This window comes from Cyprinus carpio, chromosome B24, assembly GCF_018340385.1.
Source record: "Cyprinus carpio isolate SPL01 chromosome B24, ASM1834038v1, whole genome shotgun sequence".
NCBI lineage: Eukaryota > Metazoa > Chordata > Actinopteri > Cypriniformes > Cyprinidae > Cyprinus > Cyprinus carpio.
Genome location: NC_056620.1, coordinates 893,671 through 916,814, shown reverse-complemented (window position 1 = coordinate 916,814; position 23,144 = coordinate 893,671). Strand labels below are relative to the sequence as shown.

Here is a 23,144-nt window from a genome sequence, read left to right as displayed (position 1 = left end):
TGGGCCATTATGCTTCGGCACAGGATCTGTCAAACGAACTCAAACCGAACGCTCAATATTCGTTCAGACGATCAGCTGGTGATCCGCTGTATTAGTGAATGAATGCACTGAATATTTTTTTTTAAGCTTGAGTCTTTTTTCTCAGTTGTGTTGGTGTATTAATGCGTTGAGTATAAAAGCTTGAAGTGCAGCATGAATTGCTGACAGCTAGCGGTTTAAATGTATTATTTTGTGTAGATATAATTTTGGAAGTGTTGTAACTTCCCTACTGTAGTGTAAAGCAAATATAATATAACTATGAAATATTCATATTCATTTTTTTTACAGTGCAATTGTTTTACAATATAGGGTTATTACTGCCATTATTATTATTATTATTATTATTATTATTATTATTATTCTAGTTGGTTTGGCTTCCTCAAACCCCAGTGTGAGTGTAATTTAGACTGAGACAGAAAACCACAAATAAAAAGAGGGTTGAGTCTCCTTTAATTCACTGACTTCTGACTTCAGTTTTCTGAGTTAAGAAACATGGGTTGCAGATCTTAATTTTGAACTCTTAAAGTGCATTAGATAGACTTATTTAATTATTAAAATGTACAAAATTGCCTTTTTTCCCAATTCTTAATTTGTCTCTAAAAATAAATTGCAGTTAATATGGTCTCGTGGCTCTCATATCTCTGTATTATTGTGTGGTGAGCTTGATATCGTTGCATCCCTGTTAGTGAGTCAGTGCTGCTGAATGCTGGGCCTCTTCAGTTCTGATCTGCTGGTTTCTCGTTGTGTGCTGGTCTGGTGTGGATGCTGTTCACACAGCTCATCTTTATGGTGTGTGTTTTAATGTGTGATGCACTTTCAGTACAGGCTCTGTTGGGTTTCTCTAATCTTCTGTCTCCGGTCTTTACTAATAATAAACACTCAAACATGGCTTGCTGGAGATCTAATGATCCTCTCAGCCAACTAACCATGTGCAGACCAGCACTGTGTCTGTATCTGATAGCTCTGCCCCTCATTTCACAGATAAAAAAAGCTTAAAGCTGATACGCTGATCATTTATTTTCATGTCGTATGAGTTTCACAACATAATATACTATAAAAAAAAAAAAATCATTTTTCAGATGATTTGCTTAAAATTAAATTGAGCTGTGATATTGAATTATTAATGTTTTCTGAAGACTAACGTCAAATGAGCATTAGATGATACCAAATGTAAAAACGGTGGAAATGTGCATGAACAATTAAATATAGATATATAGATCCACCAGAACAATAATAAACACCTACATTTGATCAAACTTTGATGCACCATCTTGCATTCATTCACTGATGTCATCTAATCTCCATCGTAAACCCAAGATGAATTATGATTTGTTGATGTGAAGCATGAGCTGCAGATGAAGGCACAGCTTTGGTATCATGAGCATGAGTCACACAATCATCATCATCATCATCATCGTTTCTTTGCTCTTGAGCCTCCAATCACGCAAATTCACCTGCCACCACAAGCCAGCTTCACTGAGATTCACACAGTGTTGGTTAAAGCAGCTGGTGTGATTGGTTGACCTCCGGACCAATAACCTCTCTTATCTCTGCCCCTCCCATCGGCTCTTATTGGGGTTTCTGCTGTCAATCAATGCAGCAGGACAGGAATAACCTGGTGAGTAGTTTTGTCCAATCAGAGACTCTCTCTCTCTCTCTCTCTCTCTCTCTCTTCAATGCAGCAGGACAGGAATAACCTGGTGAGTAGTTTTATCCCTCCTCTCTTCTCCTCTCTCTCTCTCTCTCTCTCTCTCTCTCTCTCTCTCTCTCTCTCTCTCTCTCTCTCTCTCTCTCTCTCTCTCTCTCTCTCTCACACACACATGTCAGTCTCTCTCTCATGTAACACGCGTGTTTTCGTTCTGCTGTCTCGTAGCTGTATTAGATCAGTTGGCATCCATGTCTTCAGTTTTTAGAGCAGGATCATAACTTCATATCACGTGTTGATCATTTCACAGCTCTGGCGTCGTCAGCATTATCCTCACATCCCATAATAGCTGTATTTGTCTATAAACCAGTGTTATATTCAGAAGATGCTGTAGAGAGAGACGAGTGCCGCTTCATTCGTTCTGTGTCACTGATTGTAGAGTGCAAACCAGAAGCCGGTCATCCTGAGGAAGAGACGGCAGCGCATCAAGATCGAGTCCAACTGGGAGCTTTTCTACTACAAGTAAAGGAGCCTGCTTTTAACGAGTGTGAGGTCTGTGCGTCTGGCGATCGAGTGTGTGACGCCGGTGTTTGTGTGCAGGTTCCAGCTGGATCACGCTCGTCCTAACCTGATCTGGAACCTGAAGACGCGCGAGGAGCTGCGGGACGCTCTGGAGGCCGAGATGCGCTCCTTCGGGGTGGACCGCGAGCTGGGCAGCGCGAGCGTCATCTCCTGGAACCACCAGGAGTTCGAGGTCTGCGTCTCACATCAGAAACCCTGGAGAAACTCTACAGTGCTGTCACAGTACTGGACGTTCTGACTCTGATGTGATATGATTATGATGAGAGGTTCAGTGTCATGAGGAAAAACCGTTACAGCATTAAGAGCATAAAATCTAAACTCCGAGTCATTCTTTTTTATAGATTCTGAAGTTTAATGAAGCCGGTCTGCTGTGTTTTTTGTTGTGACAGCGTCTCAGTCGAACAGAAGCCAAGCTGATAAAACTTTAATACAGAAAACTACAGATGTTTCAGTATCCAGAAGTATTGAAAACAGAGCTTTGTTTCAGCGTTCAGTATTTGTGACAGCATGTGCGTCACCGCTAGAGCTGCTGCTTCAGTAAAAGCCTGCTGCTTGTGTTCAGGTGAAGTACGAGTGCCTCTCTGACGAGATTAAGATCGGGGATTATTACCTGCGTCTGCTGCTGGAGGAGGATGAGAACGAGGAGTCTGGAGCCATCAAGAGATCGTAGGTGTCTGACACAGACTCTGAGCGGCGGTCGTCTGGCTGTTACTGTCCTGATCGTGCGTCTGTGTGGTTCTCTAGGTACGAGTTCTCAACGAGCTCTACCATCGCTTCGCTGCTGACTCCTAAAGTGGCCATGAAGTGTTTGTGTCTGCAGGCGCTCACCATCGTCTACGGGAAGTGCTGCGAGGAGATCGGACCGTTTGCTGACACCAAGTACATCGTGGGCATGCTGGACCGGGTCAGTGACCAGAGCTCGAGCGCAGGATCACGTCTGCACTGAAGTCACGTTACAGTGATGTCATAATCATACTGTACGTCTCTAGAATCAGACTGTTTTAACCTCGTGTTTCTGCTCATCTCCAGTGTACAGACAAGCTGGAGAGAGACCGACTCATCCTCTTCCTCAACAAACTCATTCTCAACAAGGTGAGTGACGTCAGGCCGTCCACATACACCGTGAGACGCGTGTGTCTCTGAAACACTTCTGTGATTGTGCTGTTTCTGTTCTGACAGAAAAACGTGAAGGATGTCATGGACTCTAATGGAGTGCGTATTCTAGTGGATCTGCTGACCCTCGCTCACCTCCACACCAACAGAGCCACTGTCCCGCTGCAGGTGTGTGCTCAGAATAGGGATATGCCGGTATCAAATTTTCCTGTTGCGATTAATTGTGGACTCTATATACATCAGTTTTAAAAAGTGGTTTTAAATTAACACGTTTTTTTATTCATTAAAACTGCATTTAATTACTGATACAGTGACAGAAAAAAAACCCATAGGTACACTTTACAAAAGATTAGTTACCTCCAAATAGTTCAACTAATAAATGCTACATTTCTTTTGAACTTTTCTATTCAGTCTTAGTTCAATCCTGAAAACATAAAATGTATCACAGTAAGAATTCCACAAAAATATTGGCACAACTAATGAACGTAATGCAGCACTAAACTGAAAAAATAAAATGTTCAAACATTGATAATAATAAGAAATGTTTCTTGAGCAGCAATTCATATCATATTAGAATGATTTTCTAAATGTTTAGAAGTAGCAGCTGCTTTTATTTATGGGATCAGTTTCTGTGCCACTGCTGTCAGAGACTGGAGTCAACGCGTCTCTGACGTGCTGATCAGAGTGCACATGCGTCTTTAAACGCTGCGCTGTTGTGCATCAGAAATAAAACACTTTTAAAACATTCTGAATAATTTGAGATTCAATTATAGAGAACACGATAACAATGTTTTACATTAGAATACCGAACACAAGTCTTCACGACACAAGTCTAGCTCAGAATACACATACACAAGTCTAGCTCAGAATACAAAAAAAATATATTGGTACAGTAGATTTCTATTTCAAATAAAGAGACTTTCCTATTCATCCTGTGAATCTGAAAATTCGTTTCCACAAAAACAGTGGCACAACGTGTTATGATCAAAATGTTTCTTGAGCAGCTGTAACTCCGTGAAGTTGTCACACCATAAATAAATATTTCATCACCAAAAGCTTGGTAAGCAAAAGAGCTTCTTTTTCAGTGGTATGTTTGTGTTTAATGACTCCATGAAGTTGTTAATCACAAAAGATATAAGAACAATTTATACTCGCTGTTTAGCGGTAGAAAAAAAAAAAAAAATGGTCGCAGTCGCTCCATTTCAACTTAATTTCCAAAGCTGCTGCTCAAAGCTAAGCTAAGCTTAAATTTCAATGAAGCATTAAGGTGAAAGTTGAAGGTTTTTTTTCTTTCAAAGCTAAGCTAAGCTTAAATCTAATTTAGGAAGCTCATCAGTCCATGAAATATGAAGTTTCACTCGTATATATGTACTACAGTTAGGCTCTACGGCCTATCTCTATCTTTTTTTTCACACGTTCAGAGAGCTTAAAGCATTCTATAAGCACTTTTACAGTTTTTATTACTCTGCAGCCGTGCAAAATCGTTTGTTGTAAGGGTGACAGAAAGAGTTAAAGTATTCTGTTAAATTTAAGAAGAGGTCATAAGAGAGTTTTGTTTTTTCTTTTTTAACGGATCACATAACCAGTGTTAATATTAACAAATGAACGCACAAATCAAACACTGGATTTAGACTTGGTCTCACCGAAGGAATTTGGGCCAACATTGGGTGGAGAGTGACTGTAAACACGGTTAAGAGCTGACTAAACTTAACATTAAGAGCTGACTAAACTTAACAATCATGGGTTGTTTTATTTAAGAAGAGGTCATGGTTGTTTCTTTTAACGGCACAAATCAGCACAAAAGAATGGCATAGTTTTGGTGATTATTTCTTTTTATGGGGTGCCAAGTTTGTGTTGGTGTTTATTTTCCTTGTTTCAGAGTAATGTGTTGGAGGCTTCTCCGGACATGAAGCGAGAGAGCGAGAAGGAGTGGTACTTTGGGAACGCAGATAAAGAGAGGAGAGGGCCCTTCGGCTTTGAGGAGGTGAGTGTTCACAGCGCAGCCGGAGCGTGTGCAGGTGAGCCGGCTTTAACCTCTTCATCCGTGTGCTCAGATGCAGGAGTTCTGGAGCGCCGGGACGCTGACGGCTAAGACGCGCTGCTGGGCTCAGGGCATGGACGGCTGGCGGCCGCTGCAGTCCATCCCACAGCTGAAGTGGTGTCTGCTGGCCGCAGGACAGGCCGTGATGAACGAGACGGACCTGGCCACGCTCATCCTCAACATGCTCATCACCATGTGCTCCTACTTCCCCAGCCGGTACAGTCCCGCTCTCTCACAGCTGCACCCACACGACACACACAAAACATTCACACACCAGACACTGGTCTCACTAGTGTGTGCAGGACACTGTAGTTCTTTATATAAGTGAGGATAGCAGAATAAAGAATCATCTCATCATTTCCTAAGCAAAGACATTCAGACATCTTCATGTGTTGGAATATGTTTAAATACACATTTATTTCTAAATAATAAAGCCCTCTGTGTTTGTGTGTTCAGGGACCCAGATAATGCCATTATCAGGCCTTTACCGAAGGTGAAGAGACTGATCAGTGACAGCACCTGCCTGCCGCACATCGTCCAGGTGCACATCACTGACCCTGTGTTCCTCTAAAGCAGTGTTTCTAAAGCCTGGGACCTCGTGTGTTCATTCTCCTGTCCTTCACAGCTGCTCTTGACCTTTGACCCCATCCTGGTGGAGAAGGTGGCTAACCTGCTGTACCTGGTGATGCAGGACAACCCTAACCTGCAGCGGCTCTACCTCACCGGAGTCTTCTTCTTCATCATGATGTACACCGGCTCCAACGTGCTGCCCGTGGCTCGGTACTCTCCCTGCGTCTCAGCCCAAGAGAACTCAGACTTGTGTCATTTAACTCCTGATCATGTGTTCTCACCAGAAATGCCATTCATGTTTTCTGATAACTTGCCTGTATGCGTAAATCTTCTCTGCAGGTTCTTGAAATACACTCACCTGAAGCAGGCCTTTAAATCAGAGGAGGTAAAGCTGCAGATATATGCATCTATAGATGAATACAGAGTAAGTCTGAGCAGGTTTGATCTGTGCTCTCTGGTGACGCAGGCGAAAGGTCTGGACATCCTTCAGAGGAGTGTGTTGGGCTCGATGCTGCCGGAGGCCATGGTGTGTTACCTGGAGAACTACGAGGCCGAGCGCTTCTCCGAGATATTCTTGGGAGAGTTTGACACGCCTGAAGCCATCTGGAGCAGTGAGATGAGGTGAGCATCTCGTTCCTGGGCTGTGGCTCCAGGGTTTATGGGTTTCGTAACACTTGAATTTGTCTTTGTGAACGCTACACACTACAAATTGAAACTGTATTTAAAAAAAAAAAAACTAAAGTAAGGTTTAAATGATTTAAATGACATATTTTTGGTTACTATTATAGTTGTGGTTAATATTTTATTTTTTGTTTTTTTTTTTTTTGTGTTTTGTCTTTTTTATTTAATTTTATTTTTTTTTTTTTTTTTTTTTTTTTTTTGTTTTTGGGTTTTATGTTTTTTTTTTGTTTTTTTTTTGTGTTTTTTGAGATTAGGTTAAAAAGTCTAGACTTCTGTGGATCTAGAGGCGATTTTGTATACCTCTGATATTTTGTGGTTCATATAGTTTGTACGTTTTTGTATATTTGTATTTGGTTCATTTGTTTTTGAAGATATTGAATTTGTTTTTTGTTTATTTGTGTTTGAACCTATTGTATTTTTTTTTTTGTATGATAAATACTGAAGATAAAACCTAACTTATTTTTTTAAAGAGAGATTTTAGATGGCTAAACCTGTGTTATTAGTATCACTGAGATACTATAAAAGGTTTTGTTAATATTTTGAATTAGATTTCATTTTATATTTTCTGCTTTCAGTTTAGCGAAGACATTTTTATTCGTTTTATTTTTAAATGTCTATATAGTTTTTATTTGTTATTTTACTACATCAAATTAAACTAAATGAAAATGACAAAAATTGCCATGTTGACTAGGTGAGTGTTATTTCTGTTAACGTTTATTGTATTCCAATAACAAACATGTTCTTTATGGTTTTAGTTAACTATGCTAACCCAAAGGTAAACGTGGTGAATTCGCACTTCATGCTGGTATTTTATTGTGTGTGTTGACAGGCGTATGATGATCGAGAAGATCGCCGCTCATCTGGCAGACTTCAGTCCTCGTCTGCAGAGTAACACGCGCGCTCTCTATCAGTACTGTCCCATTCCTGTGGTCAGCTTCCCTCAGCTGGACAACGAGCTCTTCTGCAGCATCTATTACCTGCGGCACCTGTGTGACTCCACACGCTTCCCCGACTGGCCCATACGAGACCCGGTACACACATCTACAGACACGTCCAGTGCCCGATCCACCAGCTGCACGCTCCGTGTGATGTGAAGGCCTTCTGTGATTGTCTGCCCCCTGCAGGTGAAGCTGCTGAAGGACACGCTGGACGCCTGGAAGAGAGAGGTGGAGAAGAAGCCGCCCTCCATGTCTGTGGATGACGCCTATGAAGTGTTGAACCTCCCTAAAGGACAGGGACAGTGAGTCCGACACGCTCTTGCTGTTAAAGACAAAAGAGACCACTTTTTTAGTACTTTATTTTTACACTTGTTGTTTATTATTCATAAAGCACATTTCAATACAACCGATGTTGCCCAAGTGCTGTACATCAAAGAAAAGAAAATAATAAGAAAGGACATGGACATAAATCAAGGATAGCATAAAAACAGGAAGACTTGAGACAAATACACATCTGAGAATGAATCACCCGAGGAATTAAAGTCCCAGTTAATAAATGAGCTTTTAACAGAAATTTAAAACTAGAGATGGTCTGAGCGGATCTGAGTTCCAAGGTTTGAGAAAGCACAGTCCCCACGATCTGGGAAGCTCTAAATTAAGCTGGACATATGATCTCAGGGGCCTGAGAGAGAAATGCTGGTTCACTAATCATTAAGAGATTTAGAGATTTAAAAATAAAAATTTATATTGTGTTTTGAGTTTGGTGGTGGTTTGGGCATTTAAGAGAAGACAGGATAGGAGTAATATGATCACGCTTTCTAGTGCCTGTCAGCAGTCTCTCAGCTGCCTGTAGATGTGCCAGAGCTTTCTGGCCAACTCCCATATAGAGAGAACTACAGTAGTCTAAGCATGAGAAAATAATATCATGAATAACTATCTCTTAGTCTCTAAAAGAAAAAAAGGCTTCATCTTTGCTAAAAGTCTCAAATTAAAAAGCAAGATTTGGCCACCAAATTTATTTGCTTGTCAAATTTAAACTCTTGAGTCATAAATGCACCTAGATTTTTCACCACTGCTTTATTATGCTCAGCCAGGGAGCCAAGAATAGAATTTATACTAGCTGAATGGACCAAAAAACATAATCTCAGTTTTTTACTGAATTTTTAAATGTTTAACGCCATCCCGTCCTTGATGTCAGTTAAGCAGCTCAAAAGTGAGCTCATACCAGACCCATTGTCTTTTTGAAGTGGCAGATAAATCTGTGTATCATCGAAACTCCATGTTTCCTAAATATAGTTCCTAAAGGGAGAAGGTAGAGTGAGAACAGAAGGGGGGCGAGAATAGAGCCTTGAGGGACTCCACACTTCAGTGGAGCTGACACTGACATACATTCGCACAATTTTACTGCAAAGCTTCTATCTGCTAGATACGATTTAAACCATTTAAGAGGAATCCCTCAAATTCCAACATGGTTTTCCAGCCGAGAAACCATTTTACAGGAATCCCAAAAATTTCAAGGTGCTTTTTCAGGTGAATGACATTAGGATTTTGTATTTGCGTTATTGTTAGTGTTTGATTTAAAACCAGTTATGGTTTAGTCACATGACCATTTCATCCCATTCTGACTCTTAAGAATAAAAAAAAAACTTTTTTTTCCATTCTGTACCTTTAAGACTTTTAATTGTGTATCACTAGTATTTTTGATTGCTTAGCCTCCGTTCTTATTAACTGTAATCTTTGTCCTTTGTTGATTTGTGTGTGCTTCTAAAGGCATGAAGAGAGTAAGATAAGGAAAGCATATTTCAGATTGGCCCAGAAATACCATCCAGACAAGAATCCGGAGGGCAGGGTACGTACAGCAACACTGCGTCTCGTTATGAGTGAATGAATGATAAACTCTAACCAGTCTCGCTGTGTGTGTACGCTCAGGACATGTTTGAGAAGGTCAACAAGGCCTACGAGTTCCTCTGCACCAAATCGGCCCGAATCGTGGACGGTCCGGACCCAGAGAACATCATCCTGATCCTCAAAGCCCAGAGCATCCTGTTCAACAGACACAAGCAGGGTTAGACCGAGCTGCTCTCAGACACAGCTCCTGCTCTTCAGACGCTCAGACGCTGATCTCCTTCTCTCTCTCCTCAGAACTGGAGCCGTATAAATACGCCGGCTACCCCATGCTAATTAAGACCATCACCATGGAGACGGGTGACGAGCAGCTGTTCTCCAAGACCTCGGCTCTGTTACCGGCCGCCGCTGAGCTGGCCTTCCACACTGTCAACTGTTCGGCGCTGAACGCGGAGGAGCTGCGGCGGGAGAGCGGCATCGAGGTCAGCATGTGTTGACGTGAGCCTGCAGCAGTCACACAGTGGCTCTTCACTGTCTGCTGGGTGTTGATGAGGGTGTGTGTTCTGTGTCAGGTGCTGATGGAGGCTCTGTCCCGCTGCGTGTCTGTGCTCATCGCCTCCAGCAGACCGGAGGACATGGCAGTGCAGGTACAGCAGCACACACACACACACGTGAAGAGAGAATGCAGTGAGCTCATAGTGTGATTTAGAGTGCATTGTGGGTGTTCTTCAGGTGTGCGGGCACGTCTGTAGGTGCTATAGCGTCGCTGCTCAGTTCGAGGAGTGCAGGGAGAAGATAGTCGAGCTTCCCAACATTATTAGAGATGTTTGTCACATCCTCTACTACAGCAAGGTAAGAACACACATCGCTGTATTACACGAATCTGACTGCTGTCAGAGATTAAATTATGGACTAGATATAAAACATGTCACTTGCTCTCAAAAGGGTCATATTGTGCTTATTTAGAGATTTTTATTATTATTATTGGCTTGTTATTATTAATATTATTATTATTTTTTTTATTATTTTTAGGTGTTGTTATTTTTTTTTTATGGGGTTGGTAACTATTATTAATAAGGCTACTTAAAATGTTGGTCAAGATTTCTTTCATCAAAAATAAATTTTATTATTAAAATTAGTATACATTGTATATTATTTATTACTCCATGGTCTGTCTGAATACTGGATTCTGATTGGCTGGCAGGTATGTAGTAAAACTGTTTAATGCACAGGTAGTTTTAAGTCAGTTTAATCACTGTGCTATATTAATGCGCTGCTTTAATTGATGCACATACACACACACACACACACAAAAAAAGATCATAGATTAAGATGTGCACACAGATTGAGTTGTTGTAAAATATTCACTTGTTGTTTTATCTTCCCTGCAGTGTTTATTATTGATATAGACATTATATTCCTCAGCAACAAGGTGAAAAATCACTGTTTTTGAAGTAATTAATTGTTTGTGTAGAGACGCGCAGACACAGCACGCAGATAACACACACAGCTGTCATCTCTCTCTCTCTCTCTCCCTCTCTCTCTCTCTCTCTCTCTCTCTCTCTCTCTCTCTCTCTCTCTCTCTCTCTCTCTCTCGATCACTCAATAATTAATTGAAATAAACGCTAGAAATCATTCTGATAAATGTGAACTTGCCGCATCTCTGTATCTGATTTGAAGCGGCAGAATGCTGAGCTAACGAGCCATAACTGATGGAAATATCTACCCGTTTGGTCAAGTACTGCGCTGTAAAGAGTAATACTAGTTTTAACTTGTCTATAACATGGCAGATGAGGATGGAATAAGCGGATAATCAATGGCTTGCCTCCACATAATGCCTTTAAATAATGCACAGCAAGCCGTTGATTATCCCTTACTCATTATTATACATTTTATAAAGTATATAAATAAAATGAATTATTTAATTTAAAATACAATCATTTTTATTTAAAACTTTTATTTTTAGGTAATGCTTAGTAATGTTTTACAGTGTTGTTCTTACACATTTCATGCACTTACTGTAGTAACAGAAGTTAATGAAACTCTACAGAAAGTACATTGTTAATAAATATTACTCAGTGCTTATGTATTTACACTGTAACGAACACTTTAAAATAAAGTGCAGCCTTATTCTCGTATATTTGATCTCCTGTTTTGCACCCTCTGTGTGATGTGTTTGAGTGAGTCATTTTTCCAGTTTAGTTCCGTTAGTGGTCTGGAGAGTCTAGAGAGAGAGTTTAGAGTCCTACACAGAGTTGTGATGTCTGTGGAGCGTTCTGTGAGCCTGTGCTTTCTCTCAGGGTCTGCCGCGCTTGGCGTCTCTGGCGGTGGAGTGCGTCAGCTCGTTGGCGGTGGACTTCTTCCTGCAGACGCACCTGTATCAGGCCGGGGTGCTGTGGCACCTGCTGGCGAGCCTCTTCAGCTACGACTACACGCTGGAGGAGAGCGGCGTGCAGGCCAGCCAGGACACCAACCAGCAGCAGGTGTGCAACAGTCTGGCCAAGCTGAGCGTGGTGGCCCTCGGCCGGCTGGCGGGGTACAGCGGGGCCCGGGGCCCGGAGGACGAGCCCGGCGAAGGAGAGCTCCCTCCGGAGAACCCCGCCATCAGGAAGAGCCTGGCTGCCATGCTGACGCCCTACATCTCACGCAGACTGGGCCGCAGCTCGCCCGCAGAGGTACAGACGAGCATATAATAATTAATAGATTACATTAATAGAATTACATCACAATCACGAATAGACAGAAGCTGTGATAGGCGTATCTTTCAGTGAAGCAGGGTTCTGCGTTAGCTTTCTCCTGCGGGGTGTGTTGAGAGTTGCCTTCAGATGGAGATTTACTGCTCAGAGGTACACATGACTATCACATTGGATTAATAGCTGCATCTGACCGTCTCAGTGTACAGCAGCAGTGTGGTATACAGAGATACCCTGCTTAAAGACGTACGAGTCCTCATTTCACTAGTACCGCTACTTTAAGAATTTAATGTGCTATGATTTCTGCGATGTGGAAAACCCGGATGGAACCGTGCGATCCAGTCATAAAAATAGAAGTTAATGTACTACTACTAAAAATAAAAATATTATTAAAATAATATTTAAGGAATATTTACCAGAAAAAAATATTTACCAGAAGAAATGTTCATACGCAACATAGTATTTCTGGAAAAAAATACAAATAAATAAATAATTTAATTAATTCTGTATGAAATGTAGTTAATCTTTATCAATTAATTGGACGTGTTTTGATTATTCAAATTTAATGAAAATATTAAAATGGAATTCAGAAAATTTATGAAAACAGATTCGCAGTATTTGAGAAAAATAAAACATAATATGGTATTTAATAGGGCCTTAAAAATTTAATTTTTGTTAAACTTTTAGTAAATTGGTTAAATTGTGTAAGTTTCATGAATTTAATTAGTTAGACATGCTTTCTGATTAACATTTTGTAATGTAAACATTAAAATAGAGTCTAGAAAAATAAAAAATTAAAATAAAAAATAAAAGGGATTTCATATGGCCCTATTTTTTCATTTGTCTTTGTTTTATTGTATTTGTCCTTTAGTTTGTTACATGTATCGGTGTTCTTATTAATTACAAAGATAAAATATCAAAAATTACTAAAATTAAAAATTAATGATATCAATTGTTATTGTGAAATAAAATTACTATATCATTAAATATATTTACAATATCATTATCCGTTTAGCAAAAGATCTATATTTAGCTGTAGGCACTGGGAGGTGATTTATATTTATTCATTTATTTTTTAAAGGGGGATTGAAATGCTTTAAACAAACTAGATAAAATAACTGTAATCTCTGTTATTATGTGTTATTGGATGACTCTTCCTGTGGTCCTGTGTTTTTGCCGTGGTGTTTCTTCAGTGGTAGTGTCAGATGTTGTGGTACTGTGCCAGCACTAGTGCTGCTGTGATACGAGCAGTGGGGGTTGGAGGATAGAAGCACAGGGGCTGTGTGTTGATCTGTGCTTCATCTGTCGGTTCTCCAGGTGCTGAAGCTGCTGAACAGTAACTCGGAGAACCCGTACTTGATCTGGAACAACGGCACGCGAGCGGAGCTGATGGAGTTCCTGGAGGAGCAGCAGGAGAGCAGCATCAAGAGAGTGAGACGCTCCTCACCATCCTCTGCTGCTCCACACACTCGTCTGATTCACGTCACACTCACTCTCTGTGTGTTTACAGGGCGAGTGCGACAAGAGCTTCGGCTCAGAGTTCCTGTTCAGTGAACACGGGAAGGAGCTGATCGTGGGAGAGATCTTCGTTAGGGTTTATAACGAGCAGCCTGTGTTTCCTCTGGAGGTGAGAGTACTGAAGATCCAGAAGAGGTCTCTTCTGCATTTATTTGATCAAAAATACAGTAAAAACAGTGAAATATTATTATGATTTCAAACAGCTGTTTTCTGTGTGAATCTCTGTTAAAGTGTAATTTATTTCTGTGATGTGCAGCTGTATTTTCAGCATCATTACTCCAGTCTTCAGTGTCACGTGATCTTCAGAAATCATTCTAATATGATGATTTGCTGCTCAAGAAACATTTCTGATTATTATCAATGTTGAACACAGTTGTGCTGCACAATATTTTTGTGAAAACTGATACATTTTATTTTTCAGGATTCACAGATGAACAGAAAGTTCAGAAGAACAACATTTATTTGAAATAGAAATCTTTTGTAACATTATAAATGTCTTTACTGACACTTTTGATCCATTTAATGCATCCCTGGTGAATGAAGTATTAATTTCTTTAAATGTAGAGTGTCTGACGGCTATGTTAAAGTCTGATCTGTGTGTTTGTCAGTATCCGAAGGCGTTCGCGTCGAGTCTCTTGGACTATGTGGGCTCTCAGGCTCAGTATCTGCACACGCTGCTGGCGATGACACAGACTAATAAGCTGGAGTCACAGCAGCACGCTCAGAGACTGCGCTGGGCCGAGATGGCGCTGGAAGCCCTCCGCAACGTCATCAAGAACAACCCAGGTGCCTGAAACACAGCAGACTGACGCATGTGTGTGTAGAGGCCGGTCTGTGATGTGTGTGTGTGTGTGTGTGTGTGTGTGTGTCGCAGGCTCTGAGACGGAGTGCATCGGTCACTTCAAGCTGCTCTTCTCTCTGCTGAGGGTCCACGGCGCCGGAAGAGTCCAGCAGCTGGCTTTAGAGGTGCGTTAGAATCCTGTGCTGCTTCATCCTTCACTGACACCATCATGTCTGTTAACACTGTGTGGTGTGCTGCAGGTGGTGAACACGGTCACGTCAAACCAGGACTGCGTGCTCAACATCGCTGAGTCTCTGGTGCTGCCCAGTCTGCTGGTGCTGCTGCACTCCTTACCCTCCAGTAATGAACCTTTAATAATCATACACACATGCAGTGGAGGAGGGTCAGCCCTCACAGCGTTATTACAGATCACTGAACAGTGCATTAAAACCATCACAAATATATATTTCTATTACTTGTTTTTTTTTTTTTTATTAATGGTAATGTTGTAGCCAAGGCAAAATGTTCTATTTTTATTTAGTTGAAGTGGATGTACTGTAAGTAAATCTAAATATTTAATTTTACCCCCCACACCCCCCCCCCCCCCCACATACACACACATACACACACACACATGAATTCAGTATTTTTATATTTCAATGTATGGATTTTTATTTATACATATTCTTTATTATTAATAACATTCATAATATTTTCTATATAATTTTAAGCCAATGATTTTAAGTCTTTATTTCTATTTTTAATTTAATATGCCTGTTTAAGAGCTGTGTTAAGACATGTTTGATGAGGCCTTTGCTGCTTTGTGATGACTATTGGTTCAGATTAGATTAATAATAGTTTATTTATTTTATTGTATTTTTATTATCTCTCTCTTTGTATTTGGTGTTTTATGTGATTGTACAGCAGTTTGGTCCACTCTGTGTTTTTAAGTTGCTTTATGAATACATTTGGATTTCTTTTGAAAATTGGCTTGACTTTAAAAGTTCAGCTGGGCATAAAATCCACAATAAAGAATTTGTTGTTATAATTTATATCAGTAAAATGTCTGTATATGTGTATGTCAGCATTATTGATAATGTAGAGTTTATCCTCTCCTGGGGTCTAACGCTCGTGTCTCTGTCTGTCTGCAGGCCGTCAGCTGGTGCTGGAGACGCTGTACGCTCTGACCTCCAACACCAAGATCATCACTGAGGCCATGAACAGAGGTGTGTGTGTGTGTGTGCGCGCGCGTGTGTGTGTGTGTGTGTGTGTGTGTGTTCAGTAGCTGATCTTAGAGCAGTCTCCTCTGACCTCTGTCTGTCTCTCAGGTGCGCTGATCTACCTGCTGGATCTGTTCTGTAACTCCACTCATCCTCAGGTGCGCACGCAGACAGCTGAGCTCTTCTCCAAGATGACCTCGGACAAGCTTGTGGGACCCAAGGTAAGACTCCTTCAGTTTCTACCGCATCGGATCGATCGTTGGTACGTTTGAGTCTAGATTCCCGGTTGTGTGTTTTATCACGTTCGATCAGCTGTGTGTCTGCTCTCTCTCAGGTGCGTCTGACCCCTGATGCACTTCCTGCCGGCCGTCTTCATGGACGCCATGCGTGATAACCCCGAGGCAGCGGTGCACATATTCGAGGGAACGCACGAGAACCCCGAGCTGATCTGGTACGACAGCTCGAGAGAAACCGTCTCCACCAGCGTCAGAGAGATGATGCTGGAGTGAGTCCTCTGACCTCAGATCAGTCCTTCCCTTCCCTCTCCTCGTTTCTCTGCTCACTGACTCTGCTTCTGTTCTCACAGGCACTTCAAGCAGCAGAAGGACAATCCTGACATCAGCTGGAAGGTAGCTTTGTTTACATTTACAGTTTTACCACTAAACAGTTTGGGTTTTGTGAGAAATTAGAATTAGACACAACATGGCAATGATAGCAGTAGAGAGAAAAGATGAGATGAACCGCTCAAGTGTGGCACGCTAGTATCGTGAGGCGCCGCTTACACAGAATGTGCTTCTGTGTTGATAAAGATGCGACGCGGCAGTGGAATAGGAAAAAAATGCAAGATTATGGGAGAGAAATTCTTTTAACTTGAGCACAGTGTTTTTAGAAAGCGGTTTCATGCATGAGACGCTGCAAGAGACACGAGCGCAGGTCAAACACATCCATGTTTACACAGAAAAAGCAGCGCAATCGAATAAAAAGGCTGTGATGAACTACTGCTGTATGTCTGATATTTCATGTTTGCATCATGGTGACAGACTGAAAGCGGCTGTTCATTGTTTTTACACAACATTTATAGATAATAGTGTATTGGTGTTATACCTTCAGTTATTTTGAATTTGAATTATCTTGCATTTATTAAAGCATTTTCCTTATTATTTCTGAACATATAATATGTGTTGGATATGTGCAGTTGGTGTTTTTAGTTGTGTTTTTTTGATTTTTTATTATATTATATGGTTTAACATTTACATCATGTTGACAGCTTCATGTGTGCTGCACTTGGAATAGAATTATCTTTAACTAGAGGATTAATAAAGAAAAAGTAACTTGAATCATGTTTAGTTACATTTTCAAGTTGACCAGTTAAAAACTAAAAAAAAAATAAAATAAAATAAAAAACAATTATCGGTCAATCGTTCTGTAAAAAACAAGATTTAATTTTTTTTTGTCATATCTCCCAGCCCTAATGGAAACCGTGATATATTTTATTTTTCAGGATTCACAGATAAATAGAAAGTTTAGAACAGCATTTATTTGAAACAGAAATCTGCTGTCACACTGTGGATGTCTTGACCGTCACTTGTGTGTGTGTGTGTGTGTGTGTGTGTGTGTGTGTGTGTCCTGCAGCTGGCGGAGGATTTCTCGGTGGAGTACGGAGCCGGTCAGGGCGAGCTGGAGGTCGGTGGAGTGTTCCTGCGGATCTTCATCGCTCAGCCCGGCTGGGTCTTACGGAAGCCCCGAGAGTTCCTGGTGTCGCTGATGGACACGCTGACCGCTCTGCTGGAGAAGAACAACCCGAACGTGAGTGTGTGACTGCAGCAGACACAGGAGTGATGTGAGTGGCCATCTGTATGGATGTGGTGTGTTCTCCTGTCCTCAGGGTGAGGCTCTGGAGACGGTGACCACCGCAGCCGTGTGTCTCTTCAGCACGCAGACGCAGCTGGCCGATCAGGTTCCTCCTCTCGGACATCTGCCCCGCGTCCTGACCGCGCTCAGCCACAAGAACAACGCCGTGCCCAAGAGTGCCATCCGCCTCATCCACGTGCTCTCAGACAACGAGGTAGAGCTCAAACACACCCTCTGCATGTGCTGCGGTGACTCTGAGTGTGGTGTGATGATGACTGAGCTGCTGTGGTTTGTCCTGCAGCTGTGTGTGCGCTCCATGGCTGCGCTGGACACCATCGGCCCGCTGATGACGGGGATGAAGCTCAGGGCTGATGTGGCAGGACTGGCCTGCGAGGCTCTGAACCGCATGTTCCAGCGAGAGCAGACCGAACTGGTGGCACAGGTGACGCACACACTACAGACTTTTTTTCATTTAATAATAGGTTTTTAATTCATTTATAAACTCTTACAACTTTCTGGTTGTTTGGGGTTTTAATGTTTCTTAAAGAGGTCTCTTCTAGGCCTGTCAAAAAATAATTTGAATTTTGAATATTTGTCAAATTTAAATTATATAAAATCCACATTCGAATGCAAAAATGTTGCATTTGAATTTTAAGTGTGCGTCAGGCAGCTTCATCAGCGGTGCAGGAGATGCGATTTAAGTGTCGTTGCATTCCAATGTTTTTCAAAGCTAATCCGGTTAAAGCCACTAGATGCGGCGCTGCTACGTTGTTCATTCAAAATATTGCAGAAAAATAGAACATCAATACGGAGATGTTGTTGATTACGTCCAAACTGAAACCAAGCCCTTCACACAGAAAACAAATATATCACATCTTCTAGAGGGACATCTATCACCGCTGCAAGTAATATTTTGGAGAGAAGCCAAAAGCTTTTTCCCCCCTAACTGAAATAGTTTAAAATATTAATATAATATGAATATTGCTCATATTTAAGTACAAAATTAGAATTTAGTTTTTCAACCATTTTGACAGTCCTAGTCTCTTCTGCTGCATTTGTTTTTTTAGAAATGCAGTAAAAACTGTAATATTGTGAAATATTGTTACAGTTTAAAACAGCTGTTCTCTGTCTGAATATCTGTTAAAGTGTAATGTATTTCTGTGATCAAAGCTGTGCTGCATTTGTTTTTTTCTGATACCTTTTTTTCAGCATCATTACTCCAGTTTTCAGTGTCACATGCTCTTCAGAAATACATTTTTTTTTTTCTTTTTATTTTTTTGTTATTTGGATTTAGGATTTTTAAAGAATGGCACTTATTTGAAAAAAAAAAAAATTATAACAATGAAACAAAGTCTTCACTGATAATATGATGGATCTGCTGAATAAAAGTATCAATTTCTTAAAAAAAAAATTTTGTACTCACAGCGATTTATAAAAATATTTAACAAGAATATATAATAAAAATGTATTATTATAATATTCTTTGTGACTGAATGTTGTCTGGAGTCAGGCTCTTCGTGTGGATCTGGTGCCGTACCTGCTGAAGCTGCTGGAGGGAGTCGGGTTGGAGACTCTTGAAAACCCGTCAGCAACCAAAGCTCAGATCGTCAAAGCGCTCAAATCCATGACCCGCAGCCTGCAGTTTGGAGAACAGGTGTGATCCTCGTCCAGCAGCGCAGTACAACCCTCTGGAACTGAAGCCAGTGATGTGAAATGATGTGTGTGTGGTTTGTTTCAGGTGAATGAGATCCTCTCTCGTTCCACTGTGTGGAGTGCCTTCAAAGACCAGAAACACGACCTCTTCATCTCCGACTCCCAGACCGCAGGTTACCTGACAGGTGAGTCCCGCACAGCGCCGCGTATGAGAGATGAGCAGTACTGTACTGACCCCTACTGACCTGTGCTGACCCATACTGACCTGTGCTGACCCTCTGACTGTAGCTGGTCTGATATGAGCTGTCTGGTCTTTCTGCTGCAGTTTCTGCATCTGCTGGTTCTGATGTCTGCTTGCTTCCTCTCTCTCTGCACTCTCCCCTTCTGTCTCTCTTTCTCTCTCTCTCTCTCTCCTCAGGTGTGTCCACTCCGTCTCTCCTGGCGGGCAGCAGTCCGCTGCGCAGTGGGCTTTAGTAGCTCACCTGGTTTTCCCAGCCTCCTCTTTATTACTGTAAAGCAGGTAGACTCTCTTCTGATGGCTTTGTCTCTCTTTCTGCCTCATTTCATACTCATTTCCATCTGTGCTTCCGCTCTTCCGTGCAGCGTGTAATGAGTGTTTCCACTGAAGGTCACATCCCCAGCTAGTGTTGTCAAGAGTGCCTGCCGTGATACCAGTCGGTACTCACATTTAAGAACCTCCATTTCCTGCTAACATTTGAGCTCTGTAGAGCGGATTCTCAAACACTGCTGATTGGCCATTCTGTCTGATGTGTTCAATGAACAACACTGTTCCCAGCAGATACCAGTACTAGACGATTTTTGGCATTTTTTAACTAACCGGCATCAGCCGATATACAGAGACGGAGCAGCTCACACTCAGCAGCAGCGGCTCGTTCACACACAGCTTCAGCTAGTGGCAGGGCAAAACTGACCGTTTCTGAATTACGTGTTACCCAACTAGAAATGATGCCGGAAAGTTATCATATTCATAAGTGCAGCCAGTCAATTGCATGTAAAAGAAGAAACACGTTCAATTCAGACGAGACTTCTGTGCTGATTATAACGTACACATTAACTTTGATCATGAAGTGTGTGTGTAGGTCCAACAGTATCCTCCACGATGTCATCGCTCGTGGCCAGCACACTCTGAAGCAGTTAGGAGCAGCAGGCTGTGTAATATGTGTGAAATCTTTTATTTTTGTTATCACTATGGCTATATGACTTACAGCAGTGTCCAGTGTTTAATATACATTGAGTTAAGATGGCTCGTCACTATATCAAAACCGCCACAAATAGATTTTCCAAAAGGCTTATACTTCGTTGAATAATATGAGCGCTTCACGTTTCAGAATTAAAATGCAGCGCGGATGTTTTTATATGAATGTATCTTTGAAAAGAACCGACTGTCTTCAGAAAAGCTTTGATGTCATTTTCATTTGGTCTTTGCTGTAATGTCTGATAAAGTAGTGTTTGTGAGCTTTTTTGTGTTTGTATCATTGTTTAGTAGGGAAACCGCTATATATCTGCTCCAACAGCGCCTCCTGCTGGCAGAGCATTAATCTGCAGTCTGTGGGAAACACTGGTGTCTGTCAGTAAACATAAAGCATGCTTCAGAACTGTTTTGAGAAGGTGCTTAAGTTTTGAGCCATGTATTTACTCTAAATTGGGCTACTACTACTAATACTATCTTATAATATCCTATCAATAATAATATGCTTAAACTCACTTTTATGAGATGAATAAATTTTGAAAAATCGGCCAAACATATTGGAGATGGGGGTGGGGATCATATATCGGCCATTGGCTGCCCTGTTTTCTAAATATCGGCATCGGCCAGAGAATTACCTCTGACCAGTACAGAAGATTTCATCCACATCTGTGATGTTCCAAATGGAAAATGTCATCATTTACTGAAGCTGCACGATAAAACAAAACCATGTGGTCATCTAATGGCAAAGCCTGGGATTTAATGAAGTAAATGTCTGTGCTGTTTCAGTGAAGCGTCACTGTGTTCATGTACACGTGAGCAGCTCTCAATTCGATTCACAGTAAATGATCCACATTGAACTGCATCAGTCATGAGTTTGAGTCACTTTAACCTGCATCTGGGAACAAAACACATCCAACATCTTCACAAACTAGTAATAAGAAGCACTTATAAGCAGGGTTCGAAAACAAAAAATAATTCAATCGGTTCACTCCGAGCAGAAACGATATTCCAACATTTCTGTTCCTGCATTCCTCTGTATTATTATCATTCCAAAACTAAGAGAGTGTGTGATGATGATGGTGATGATGGTGTGTGATGCTGCTGATGGTGTGTGTGTGTGTGTATGATGATGATGCTGATGGTGTGTGGTGTGTGATGCTGCTGATGGTGTGTGTGTGTGTGATGCTGATGGTGTGTGTGTGATGATGATGATGTGTGTGATGCTGATGGTGTGATGTGTGTGTGTGATGGTGATGGTGATGATGGTGTGATGATGATGATGATGGTGATGGTGTGTGATGATGATGGTGTGTGATGATGGTGATGGTGTATGATGATGGTGATGGTGTGTGATGGTGTATGATGGTGATGATGGTGTGTGATGATGGTGTGTGATAGTGTAGTGTGTGTGTGTGATGTATGTGTGTGTGTGGTGTGATGGTGTATGATGTGATGTTGATTGTGTGTTGTGTTTGTGTGTGTTTGATTGGTGATGATTTGTTGATGTGGTGTGTGGTGTGTGATGCTGCTGATTGGTGTGGTGTGTGTGATTTTATGTGTGTTGTGATGATTGTTGATGATGGTGTGAGGTGTGATTTGTTGATGGTGTTTGTGTGTGATGCTGTGATTTGTGTGTTGTGATTTTTGATGTTGATGATGTTTTGATGTGTTGTGTGTTGTGTGTGTTGTTGATTTGATGGTGTGATTGTTTGTGATGATGGTGTGTGATGGTGATTGTGATTGTGATGATGATTTTGATGATGTGTGATGTTGTGTGTGGTGTGATGATGGTGTTGTGTGTGTGGTGTTGATGAATGTGTGTGTTGTTTGTGGTGTGTGGTGAATGATGTTTGATGATGTTTGTGTGTGTGTGATTTGTGATGTGTGTGTGTGTGTGTGTGTTTTGTGTGTGTGTTTTTGTGGTGTGTTTTGTGATGTTGATTGTGTGATGTTTATGATGTTGTGATGTGTGATGATGTTTGTGTGTGTGATGTGAATGGTGTGTGGATGGTTGTGATGGTGAGTTGTGATGTGTGTGTGATGATGGTGTTGTGTGTGATGATGGTGTGATTGTTGTGTGGTGTGTGTGTTTGGTGGATGTGTGTGATGTTTTTTGATTGTGTGATGTGATGATGGTGTGTGTGTGTTGATGATGTTGTGATGATGTTGTGTGTGATTTTGTGTGTGTGATGTGATGATGTTTGGTGATGATGTGTGATGTGTGTGTGATGGTGTGTGATGTTTTGTGTTGTGTTTGATGGTGTTGTGATGATGTTTGATGATGATGTGTGTTGTGATTTTTGTGTGTGTGATTTTTGTTTTTGATGATTGGTGTTTTTGATTTTGTGTGATGTTTGTGTGTGTGATGTTTGTGATGATTGTGATGATGGTTGTTGATGATGTGTGATGATGATTTGTGATGATGTTGTGATTTTTTGTTGGTGTGTGTTTGTGATGATGTGATGATGTGTGTGTGATGTTTTGTGATGTTTTGTGTGTGATGATGATGTTTTGTGATTGTGTTGTGTGATGTGTTTTGATGTTTGTGTGTTTTGATGTGTTTTGATTTTGTGATGATGGTGATGTTGTTGATGGATGAGTGTTGATGGTGTGTTTTGTGATGTGGTGTGTGATGTGTGTGTTGTGATGTTGTGATTTTTTGTTTGTTGTGATGGTTGATTTTGTGTGTTTGTGATGTGGTGATGAATTGTGTGTGATGATGATGTGATTTTTGTGTTTGATGTTGTGTGTGTGTTTTTTGTTG

General features: G+C 41.2%; 1 protein-coding gene across 1 annotated transcript in view; it reads left to right on the top strand.

Annotated features, from left to right (window-relative positions):
- Positions 1-23,144, top strand: part of LOC109052050 (dnaJ homolog subfamily C member 13-like) — a 44,576-nt gene that overhangs the window by 20,082 nt on the left and 1,350 nt on the right. Inside the window, 35 exon segments of the mRNA XM_042752181.1 lie at positions 1,643-1,657; positions 2,124-2,206; positions 2,285-2,438; positions 2,829-2,932; positions 3,011-3,170; positions 3,296-3,358; positions 3,446-3,547; positions 5,259-5,363; positions 5,434-5,636; positions 5,877-5,961; positions 6,046-6,200; positions 6,330-6,375; positions 6,457-6,611; positions 7,501-7,702; positions 7,796-7,911; positions 9,380-9,458; positions 9,539-9,674; positions 9,752-9,936; positions 10,027-10,101; positions 10,187-10,306; positions 11,755-12,129; positions 13,465-13,578; positions 13,658-13,774; positions 14,274-14,451; positions 14,540-14,631; positions 14,707-14,806; positions 15,598-15,672; positions 15,775-15,901; positions 16,001-16,171; positions 16,253-16,295; positions 17,299-17,472; positions 17,552-17,731; positions 17,819-17,959; positions 19,028-19,171; positions 19,256-19,355. Coding sequence (XP_042608115.1) covers positions 1,643-1,657; positions 2,124-2,206; positions 2,285-2,438; positions 2,829-2,932; positions 3,011-3,170; positions 3,296-3,358; positions 3,446-3,547; positions 5,259-5,363; positions 5,434-5,636; positions 5,877-5,961; positions 6,046-6,200; positions 6,330-6,375; positions 6,457-6,611; positions 7,501-7,702; positions 7,796-7,911; positions 9,380-9,458; positions 9,539-9,674; positions 9,752-9,936; positions 10,027-10,101; positions 10,187-10,306; positions 11,755-12,129; positions 13,465-13,578; positions 13,658-13,774; positions 14,274-14,451; positions 14,540-14,631; positions 14,707-14,806; positions 15,598-15,672; positions 15,775-15,901; positions 16,001-16,171; positions 16,253-16,295; positions 17,299-17,472; positions 17,552-17,731; positions 17,819-17,959; positions 19,028-19,171; positions 19,256-19,355 — 4,474 coding nt within the window.